Source organism: Homarus americanus, unplaced genomic scaffold, assembly GCF_018991925.1.
Source record: "Homarus americanus isolate GMGI-L3 unplaced genomic scaffold, GMGI_Hamer_2.0 scaffold19318, whole genome shotgun sequence".
Classification (NCBI taxonomy): domain Eukaryota; kingdom Metazoa; phylum Arthropoda; class Malacostraca; order Decapoda; family Nephropidae; genus Homarus; species Homarus americanus.
Genome location: NW_024732238.1, coordinates 4917083 through 4928748, shown reverse-complemented (window position 1 = coordinate 4928748; position 11666 = coordinate 4917083). Strand labels below are relative to the sequence as shown.

Below are 11666 nucleotides of genomic sequence, written 5' to 3'. Positions count from 1 at the left end.
CTGGGCGCCTCCTGAGTTACTCTCCCCACGTCCAGGTAGTCCGTTATGCTTGTATTTTTTTATATTATTGGTGAATGATAATTTGAAGAAGCGTTTTACCGGAGACTCTTCCGATTATCCTTTACCAAATTTTTTCAACGTTAGTCCTGGCAATGGCAAACTCAAAAAACACTTAAGGGTAAAAAAAGGGCAATTTTTTCGCCATTTTTCGCTCAAATTTCGCCATTTTTTCATAAAATATGCTAGTTTTTTCATATTTTTAGCTATTTTTCTGTATTTTTAGCTAGTTTTTATGGTTTTTAGGTTATTTTGTTTTATTTATATATTTTATTTATATATTTATTATATTTTATTTATAATTGTTTTATTTATTTACATTCTTTTATTTATATTTATTTTTTATTTATATATATATTTATACTGTATATATATTTATTTGTTTATTTTTCAAGTTTATATATATTTTTTTCATTTGTATATTATATTTGTATATAAAGAATAAAGATATTTTTTCAAATATTTAATTATTTTGCTTTAAAATCTGAAGGTGAACTTGGTGAATTTTCTGCAAAAGTTGAAAATATTGTAAATGCTGGAAGAGGTTAATAAAGACATAATGACATTTAGACATTTATTAATGGAAACTTAATGGCTCTATAAATTTGCAGAAACAGTCCAGGACAGCATGCACAGAGCAGAAACCGTCCAGGGGCTTAACACACACAACCAGAAACCGTCCAGGACAGCAGCATGCACAAAAGCAGAAACCGTCCAGGAAGCAGCACCTGAAACGAAACCGTCAGGACAACTAACATGCTGGAAACAGAAACCGTCAGGAAGCGGCACACAGAAACAGAGGCAAGTCAGGGGAGTGACACACAGAGCAGGCTTAGTCAGGACAGCAACATGCACAGAGCAGAACCATCCAGGGCAGCAACCAACAAGCTTTGCAGGGAAATTCAGGGCAGTAGCCAGTAAGCACAGTCTCCAGGCAGCATGGCACTCCAGTGTTCAGAACAACATTTCTGTACAAAATAAAATGTAAAATTAATATTCAAATTTTTTAACCATAAATTTTTTTTAAATACAGTAATGACAAAATGTACTGTAGTGTTTTGGACAAAATTACGAACACTCCACAATAGAAAAATAAGAATTTTTATTAATTTTAATTTTTCACCAAATGATCCTTGAGAACAAGTGTCTAGGGAATATTATCAGTAACTGTACAGCAACTTAACCGAACTGTACAAGCTATGGTTCATATTAACTAAACTATAAAACCAAAAACCTTTCATCACAAAACTTACCCACAAGCGAGTTTAGTTTAACAATAATAGTTATTGATGCTTAACTACAATATTTCCTGTATCTTTGGTTCATAGTTTTGTTAATATATTTTAAATGTTTTCTTTCAATGACTTTGACCCAGAAATTATTGTTTTGTGGTGAATATTTTTACTTTCCACTAACTATGTCAATGAATTCCTCGAGTGGGTCAGTCACAGGTCTTGTTATAATCATTATTATTATTCAACTGGGTACAATATTACAAGTGAATGTTGCTGAGAGTACTTTATTATTTATTAAGTGTACACATCTTGTAGGTAACTATGTACATTACGGAGTTAATTAACAAAGTCAAGCATAAACATGACCAATAATTATTTTACTGGTGTTATAACTTTGATGTATTAAACGATTGGTTGAGAAGTTATAAGTAATTACGGCCAGAGTCCAGTTTTGGGGCTTTTAACTTTGGTCAATTGTTATGATATTCCTGTTATCAATCAAGGATCATAGGTACAATCGGGGTCAAAAGTATTGAACACTTAGCAATATCTGTCATCTACTTGTGAGTTATATGATTTGGATATACTAATAACACTATCATATTATGCCTGAACCACAAAATAGGATTAAACTCTACTTAATACCCAAGATCTTTGGGTACTTGCATGCCAAATACTGTCAAGTGTTCAACACTTTTGACCAAGAAAGTAAATCAATTCTAGCCCCATAATCCCTTCAATATTCTCAACCCTTTACACATTTTCTCTTATATATAAATCTAAGTATAATTTCTCCATTACTTTCTATTTTGTCTTGAAATTTATAGCACCAAGAAATCTAGTATGGTCATTGAATATCCCAGAGCAATTTGTTTGTCTTTGGTTTTAAGGATAAACTGGCAGAGAAATTCCAATAAGAGTGTTGGAAAAGTTCATTTTGACACGGGCAGATAAAGTAAACTTTACTCCTCTGTAAGTGAGCACTTCGAGGCTATTTTATATGTAATATCTTGTTTTTTGTATATTTTTACATCAACTGAACTTGTTATATTCTTTACCTGAGGTAGAGAGGAGGGGTGGAAGGCTGGGTCTGGGCTGTATCTTGGCACCTGCTTCCTTTAGTTGTGTTGTGAATCACTTGCCATCCTGATATTGGAGGAGAGAAGCCTGGTACAGCAGTACAAGTGAGGCAAGATGTGTGGTACAGCAGAGTGCACACCTCTCCTTGACAAGGTCCAGAACCTACTGGAAGTAAAGTCACAAGTTATTACCTATAAAAGGTTTCAAGTCAAATATTTTCACAATACTAATTTATCCTAATACAGTATTGTATAACATGACCCTAAAATGAAGGTTTTATCCTCTATGGAAGTACCACATTAATCCACTTAATCTAGTACAGTAATTGAAGAACAATACATTAGCGATGCACCGTTAATAACCAGAATCAAAACTCTCAATAATCTGCTGCCAGATTTGGAGTTAATGCTATAATTTAGGTCAATTTTATCATGCAGGTAAAACAGTTAAGTCACTATATAGTCTCGCCACCAAAGCCAGGCTATAAACAAAGTATCGGCCAAATACAGTATTTAAATAAAACAATTTACTCTGGTGGTAGAGAAGCCGTCCACAAATACATCAACTTTAGTAATAGTCTTAAGGAATTTTTGAAGCTGCATTATTAAGAGCATCTGGGTTTTATATTATTGCAGCGTTTAAGTCTACCCGGCACAACACCCAGTAATTATTAACTAATCAAGTGGCCAACTATTTATAGGCAAATAATATCAAGGTTGTTGGAAGCTGCAACCATCCAGGAAGAACACCGTGTATATTAAATACACACTGTACAGTATAATAGTAAGTACAGACTAACTCATAATCTAACACCTAAACTTGTTCCAATAAACTTGCTGTTAGTCTGTTCATCAATGTTAAATAACCCGATGCCCTGTCTTGTCTTGTCAAACCAGCTAAGGTACCCAGGAAAGTAATTACTATTGACGTGAAAATGAAAGCAATATGGGTCGAAGCAGAGGAGTGCCGGTCAGAATACAGAGGTAGTAGGAGCGAGGTAACATTGATAAACCACACAAAGCTCAAAATATTAACTGGTAAGTGTTACTATATTTATATTCCTTTATTACCCGGTATTTATGTTAAAGTCGCCTCATGACAGCCATATTTGTTGTATCGTCATCGAGTTGTCTGCATCAGCTTAATGTTTACTTGTTGTACAGAGACTGTGGTAGAAAATCCACGTATTTCTAAGCAACAACAACTTTTTTTTCTGATGTTTAAGACTCATTTTGGAACATTAATTAATTATTTACTTATTTTAATAAAATAGTATGTAAAGGGAGTTATTTATCATTTTGACTAATTTTGTTATAAAAAACTCGTCTCCAGCCTCAACAACTTATGTCGTTCTTTATAAGAGTTATGAAAATACTGTACCAGGTCGTTCTTAGTTCTAATTTGGGTAATGTTGGTAAATAAATATCTAATGTACTTTTACGATGCTACAATATGTAAAACAATCTTCGTCAGCGACAGTCTTTATCCTATTATTTCTCATAAGATTAAATAAAAGCCACTTTATCTGGCATAATATATTCATTACCATATAATGAAATCCTGTAGACTGACCTACACAGAGGATACTGCCATGTTATCCAATAAAACTGTAAAACAATGATCAGCAACTTAGCGTGACTTTTCCATATTAAGTGAAAAGACTTAACTGTTCCCGTAATTACTGTATTTTGCCGGTAATAAAAACGTTACCTAGTAACTTCTTAACACAAAATACAGAAAATAACATCAGCCAATACTCTTACTTGACCGATATGGATTATTCAGCAAAATATTGATATTATCTGTAGCCGACATCAATTGGTGCATCCCTAGTATTGTACAGTGCAGTACTAATACTTCAGATATTTCCACTTGAAGAGTTAACTAGACAAGGCAGTCCATGGGTTACAATTACTGTACTTTGTCGACAGTTTAGTAAAGAAACCACAATGAGATGCCCTGTACTGTACCCAACCTGACTTTCTGGTGCAGCAAGTCACGTCACCACAAGAACTCTTGTGGTCATCATTTCTTGCATTCTCCATCTTCAAGTCGTCATCATCCTGGAATGAATAATTATGACAACTATGTACTTAAAAAAATAAATAGTATACCTACAGTACACTGCCTATAAACAGTACCTGCTACATCAATACAGGTACAAGGGTATCCCCCAATATGCAGGACATGCCTGATAAACGAGTTTCAACAAATGTCTACACTACACAGAAGCAAACAAATCCCACTTTGATGCTGTTTTTAACTGTATATGACTGAAGATTTTCCCTCACAGGAACATAATACTGTAACATGTAAATTACATCCACTCAATGAAAGCAATTCTAGGAACAAAATTTTAGTATAATAAGGGACACCTGTGAACTAGCTTACCAACTAAATGAAGCATTTCACAGCAGAACTTAAGCGCCAGATACGAAGAGTGGAGAAAAACAAAGTAATTCAACCTTATTTTTACCATAGCCCTTTAACTAATACAGTAGTGATACCACTGATTTATTGACAAATAAGCTTTGATATAGTGTACAGTATTACAAGTATTATGTAGTCATCCCCCTGATTATACTGGTTAACTGCCCCTACAATGTTTTATAGAACTGTACAGTACTACATGATTAATGATGAACATTATGCAAGGTATATGTTAGTGAAAGAATGTTTATCACATTCAAGCACTGTTGGTAAGAGTAAAGCAAAGTAACATTCAACATTTCCTCCATCAGTTTCTTGTAAGAATGCCACAACATTAAAAAACAAAAGTAATTCAAAAGAATCAAAACCAAGTTACAATTTTAAGAAACTAACATTTACAATTATGAGTTAGACTAATTCAAAGACTGTCTACAAACATCAACAGGCCGTCAACCCAGAACATTAATTTACAATTACATAAAGTTCCTTGTAAAGTTAAATAAATATCGATAAAAAAGCTTTAAATTCCATCATTTATAACAAAGGTTATCCACATCCTTCACTAGGTATAAAGTTTATATTGAATACAGTACAAGTTTATTTCCATTGTACTGCGCACATCATTGTCATCCCTAAAAACTTTAATTCATTAGCGACCCCAGTATCTGGCAGTACACCATGCTCAGGGCCGGTGCAAGATGATTTGGCGCCCAAGGCAAGCCTTTAGATGTGCGCCCCCTTGAAAGTTTTGATAAGCTAATGTAGGTACAGTAACCCATGACTACATTGTTTCTGCTCTGACCCTCCACGGCTCCACCACAGTGTCCACCACAGTTTTCATTTCATTTTTAATTTTATCCAAGTTTGCCCTGAATTTGTGGCGCCCCCAGATGTTGGCGCCCTAGGCGATCGCCTAGTTCGCCTAGTGGGTAGCGCCGGCCCTGACCATGCTTACCTGCCCATAAGCCACGTCCCTCTTCTATACTAATAGCAGATTGGTTCCCCTGAGCATTTGACCTCCCCCGGACTGGTGTATATAAGCCCGTATTTATATCAACCTTTTATAGTAAATATGAAAAATTTTCTAATATCCTCTCTCAGGTGATAATGCCTCGAAATTATTTACATTTTGATAGCCCAGATATTTAAAATTTATAACGGGTCTGCTTGCCCATTGTGAACACATTTAGTTTGAATTCTCCATGAACCAATCGGCTATTAGTATAGAAGAAGGGCAGGGCCTAGGCCAGGTTAGCATGGAAAGAATACAGTTACCCGATATTAACTGAACTGGGAACAATGTATTGGACAAATTGAGACTACTATACAGTAGATGCAGGCAAGTCAATAATGCCAAGGTTGACACCGCCAGTTATTTGTGGAACTTAAGAGAGATCCAGTTCCTGTACTTATGCGAGACAGGACCTTAGAGCCAGCCAGGTGAAGGTACTTGCAGGAGAAGGATTTTGAATATAAATGGCATAAAATTAAACTAAATGCAAGAGACTTTATCCTTGTTGGATTAATTATAGATCAGAGAACTGCAGTTCATTAAGCCAGGCCAGTTTGCAGGCATTAATATACAACACCGCATTATGGGTGGGTGACTGACTGGAGGAGTGAAATTACACAGAAACAGGAATGCAGACAATATGCTGCATATAGCCAGTTAAGTAAACTGTGATTGATAAAATATACTGTATACTCCAGACCAAACCCACTGACAAGGAATACAGAGACCATTCAGAGTGTAGAAAGACTGAGTATGATTGCCAGTCTGATTCCAAATGAGGTCAAGTCAATGTCCCAAAAGCTTCCTACATGTGGGCATATCGGACTCGAGACAAGATCGTAGTTACGCATACTCGGATCAGGGCAAGACAAGAGGCATTAAATACTGTTCACAAGAGGATGCAAACCTCCACGTGTTCGAAGAGTGACAACACAGTCAAGTATTAAAAATTATCAAAACTAAAGGTACATAGAACCCTGATGGAGCTTCCCGTGTTCAAAAATTGTGTAGTGAGCTTCCGGAGCTCATTAAATCTTGTTGTATAGATGCATAAACAAGCAATACGTCCCCCAATGACTGGAAAATAGCATTTCTAAAACCTATATTGAAACGGATGACGTATGAATAATTACAGTACAGTACAGTACTGTATAGGGCAGCGAGTGATCGGAATATTGTGTAAAGGAAAGGTTTATGCCAATGTTCAGCTTATAGGCAGGCAAGGGGTCTTCATACAGGTTTATAAGCCTGTAATAGGGTATTACTTGGTCTAGTGTCCATAACTAGCAGCTGCCCGTCCCACTAGAAGTTACAACTTTAGGTCGATGCCACAAGTTCAGAAACCTTAAGGCAATTTTTCTTTGTAGGGAATGTGAACTGTTCGAAAAATCTGTTATGACGGCACAGTGTTAGCTTTTTTATGACTACAGTACCGTACTCGCCATCAGTGTGTGACAGTCAGTACTCTCCAAGTGACAGCCAGTACTCGCCAACCGTGCATAACACAGCTAGTACTTGCCAACCGTGTATAACAGAGCCAGTAATTGCCAACAGTGCATAACATAGCCAGTACTTGCCAACCGTGCAAAACAGAGCAAGTACATGGCCAGTACTTGCCAACTGCGTAACAGCCAGTATATACCCAGTACTTACCAACTGTGTAACGCCAGTATATACCCAGTACTTGCCAACAGTGGGTAACAAAGCCAGTACATGCCCAGTACTTGCCAGTGTCCAGATGCAATCGAGCTATTGAAGTAGACTTGACATTTCTCTATAGAACAAACTTTCTTGCTGGATCCATCATGTGTAACGACGAAAAGAAAAATCTGTAAATATTCGTCCAATGGCTGTTCTCAGGTACGAGAAATTTTTGTTTATTTATATTTTTTTTTTACTGATTCAGTGTTTTTGGTTTTGGGTTTTTTCACTCAAATTATGTCAAATCTGACATTCATATTTGCAAGTTAGCGTTTTTTGCAAAAAATTAACATTAACAAAAACTGCTAATTTGCACAAAAAATGGAGATTAAATTTGAGTAAAACTCCCAAAAATAAAAGAATTATATCAAAGGAACCAACCAACCAACCCAACATACAAAGAGGTGGTGGTAATTTGGAAACAACTATAACCTCAGGTAAACATGGTGGGAACCTGCGGACAACCAGTGGACCAATATTAACCGAAAAATCTTATGAGTAACATTTTTAATGCTTTAGTTAAATCCTGTAACATACAAGACCAAACATACACCAATTATGAAGAACGTTACTTACAGGTATTCACAAAGTCTTAAGTACGGTGACCAAAACCAAACCATATTTCATTACTTTAAATAAAAACAAACCAAAATAGTCTCGTATTCTGCTATTCTCTAAAGTAACTAGTCAAGTGTGATTACGAGCGTTAACGACCATTACCCTATGCTCGTTCATACTTTTATCCTCTTCACCACTGATAGGTTGGTTAGCCGCTTGGGTGATCGGTCACTAGTGCTTGCTCATAATAGTAATAAATTGACCGTCTTGTGTCTTATTGTTTTAAGTCCATTTAAAGTATTACATTTAAAAATAAATCAGTACAAAATCGACACGCAAATAACCTTAATATATCGACCTTTACACAAGTATAAATTTAACCACTTAAATAAATTAAAAATAAAACTTACTATACATTTTACGAACGGCGTTTGTCAAGTGAGAGAGACGACCGACAGCACCTCCTCTCTCTGTGTCTCAACGGGCACTGGACCTGCACTACACGCCGGCGGTCGCCTCCACTTGCCAATTGCCAATCCCCTCTGTATAGTCCTCGTCCCACTAAAAACATTATCCGAATGAGGGAATATTAAAAAACAAACCCAACCTTAATCGTACATACAAGTTTTAATACACATTTTATGGTAAATTAATTTATATAGTAGTGCAAAGAATAATCAATAAGGAAAACTTTACGAAAACATAAATAGAAATAAGAATCAGGGTTGCCAACATTACTGATTTACTCAATTATATCATCAAAAAATACTTTAATATTACTAACACATTTACTTTTATGAAAGAGTAATATAATACTTTTCAAATTAATTAAACCTTTAATTAAGAAAACCTTACGTGGAAATATATACTGTAGACGAAGTACTTCCCCGACTACAATAATGGTAATTACTGTACGTTACTGGTTGGTTACCGCTGATTAGTAATAGATAGTGTAGTGGATTTCTCCCCTACAAACGCTTTTGTCGCTGAGTAGCCGACCCCGTGAATTCCCCAGTGTATGCCTCGTGGTCTGGGTCAACCAGCGCAGCCTTACATGACGGAGGTCAACTACTAAGCCACGCCTACCTCCGCTATTTAAGACCTGACCTCGTGGTGACCACCTTCTTCTTCTAGCTACAGCCGCAGCAAGCAACACCACCTTGTCGGGTTCAAGATGTTTGGTTCACACTCAGGATGGGATGGAGAAAGGAAACTCACAATGTGCTCTCTATATACATGTTGTATTGGATGTACAATGCAGCTTGGTGCTGGGAAGGCAGCATGGTTACAAGCGTGATGTAGAGAGAGCTGGTTGGTGAGGGTGCTCAGAGAAGGACCAGCCTGTGGGTCGCCGGCGGGAGCGAAGACCGCCAGGCAGCGGCGGAGGAGGTGTTGCTGGCTGCGGCTGTAGGTAGAAAAGAGGACAGGTCACCACGAGGTCAGGTCTTAAATAGCGGGGGGTAGGCGTGGCTTAGTAGTTGACCTCCGCTCCGTGATGTATGGCGGCGCTGGTTGACCTAGACCACGAGGCATACACTGGGGAATTGGTGGGGTCGGGTACTCAGCGACAAACAGCGTTTGTAGGGGAAAAATCCACTACAATACTCCCCCTTCCCTCCAGGCGGTGTAGGAGACTTGTTGTCTGCAGGGATGCTTAGCACATGTGAGGCAGAACGGGCGGTGCGTGCCTCATGTGAGACAACGGCGATGGCGTGGATGAGCCGGTCGCTGGATACAACTGTCTATATACACACTATCTGTGGGAGAAGAGAGGGAGAAAAAGGGTGTGTGGAGGCGATGAATGTTGTGCTTCCCTCTCGGCAGGTACAGAGTCGTCAGATGCGCCTGCTGGGGTGTGTGGGCCTGGGTCAGGAGCAGGGGCTGCGTCAGCAGAAGCAGATGAGGGCTCGTGACAGCAGCAGGGTGCAGGACATTAGCAGGGAGTACCTGAGGGAGAAAAGAGGGGTGTGTGGGTCCACACTCAGGAACAGAGGCCGCGGCAGGGGTTACTGCTGGGCCGGGGTCGGCGTCTGAGGCAGGACGGGTGTGCTGGGGTCGGTAGGACGCGGTGCTTGGGGCAGGAAGAGGAGCTGGTGTCTGCTTAGAGTTGCAGAGCTGCTCTAGGGTGTCTAACCTGCGGTGTAGAGACAGTAGTTGTAGAGCCGATGAGAGCTGCTTCTGTGTGGATAAGCCAGTCTTCCATGCTGCTTGAAGACTGGGAGCGTGATCAGTTTCTCCTCCATCCTGTGTGAGTGCGAATCTCCGGGAGTCACCATTGTGGGGATGAGATTGTTTGGTTCACACTCAGGATGGGGTGGAGAAAGGAAACTCACAATGTGCTCTCTATATACATGTTGTATTGGATGTACAATGCAGCGTGGTGCTGGGAAGGCAGCATGGTTACAAGCGTGATGTAGAGAGAGCTGGTTGGTGAGGGTGCTCAGAGGAGGACCAGCTTGTGGGTCGCCATGCTCGCCGGCGGGAGCGAGGACCACCAGGCAGGCGGAGGAGGAGGAGGTGTAGCTGGCTGGTTGGTGTAGGTAGAAAGAGACAGGTCACCACGAGGTCAGGTCTTAAATAGCGGGGGTAGGCGTGGCTTAGTAGTTGACCTCTGCTCCGTGATGTATGGCGGCGCTGGTTGACCTAGACCACGAGGCATACACTGGGGAATTGGATGGGTCGGCTACTCAGCGACAAACAGCGTTTGTAGGGGAGAAATCCACTACAACCTCCTCCGCCGCTGCCTGGCGGCCCTCGCTCCCGCCGGCGAGCATGGCGACCCACAAGCTGAGTTTCCTTCCTCCGTCCCATCCTGAGAAAGAACAAATATCACGTACCCCACAGTAGATTTGTTGGCATTAACAGCGCAAACACAGCTTTTATCGTCACTCGATCTGCATCTGCAATTATTGCTCTATGCCATTTTTTTGCTGGTTCAGAGTTAATTGAACTGGTTCTCCTTTGTCACATACATACTCGTAAGTGGAACGTTACTAGGGAACCAGTTCTGAAATATGACTCACGTGGTTTATTCTTATAACCCTTTGAATTATAAACAACGTATGCTATTGAGCAGTAACGATCAATAAAGGTCACAACAGCGTATCAAAGGACAGACTAACCGCCCGATCGTTAAATAAGCTGACAAGTGATGAAATGACAAAATATATGTTGGAGAGGTTTAATGGTTTATCAATGAATGAGGGAGGCTGATACTTTCAGCACATATGAATACTAATAATATTGTTCTGTGTTTTACATCTGAACTTTTATTTATATTGATGTTCTTGGATAAACTTAATGAAATTGATTTCGTTTAGAGGGAAACAGCCATTCAGCCAGAGTTCTTAAATTTTCAAATAATTCCCCCAAATTAGATTATTTAATATCTACTAGTCAATATAATTTCATTGCAATTTGGGCCATCAAGACTGAAGAGTTCTCTCACCAGTTACAGGGGAAAAAAGTGAGGCGGGCCCAGCACCACCCATCTTAACCTCCAACAGGACAGAGGTAGTGAGCATGACCAACACGAATCACGATGAACTATCTCGGCGACTGTGTGGCGGAGCTGGTGTGTGCGTTTGTGTGTC

At 39.2% G+C, this 11666-nt stretch overlaps 1 protein-coding gene across 1 annotated transcript; it reads right to left on the bottom strand.

Moving 5' to 3' along the window:
• Positions 1–889: 889 nt before the first annotated feature.
• On the bottom strand, positions 890–8607 carry LOC121868221. Its single transcript, XM_042368532.1, has 4 exons — positions 8484–8607; positions 4348–4435; positions 2351–2537; positions 890–1025 (listed from the first exon to the last, which is right to left on the bottom strand). The coding sequence occupies exons 2-4, from the start codon at positions 4415–4417 to the stop codon at positions 890–892; spliced, it is 393 nt and encodes a 130-aa protein (XP_042224466.1). The 5' UTR covers positions 4418–4435; positions 8484–8607.
• Between the last annotated feature and the right edge of the window lie 3059 nt (positions 8608–11666).

Excerpts from the sequence above, each read along its gene's own strand:
- LOC121868221 (XM_042368532.1), bottom strand. The coding sequence starts at position 4,417 with ATGGAGAATGCAAGAAATGATGACCACAAGAGTTCTTGTGGTGACGTG. Across the intron at positions 2,538-4,347 it reads TTGCTGCACCAGAAAGTCAG|TAGGTTCTGGACCTTGTCAA; the intron begins GTTGGGTACAGT and ends CTTTACTTCCAG. Across the intron at positions 1,026-2,350 it reads ACCCCTCCTCTCTACCTCAG|AAATGTTGTTCTGAACACTG; the intron begins GTAAAGAATATA and ends TATTTTGTACAG.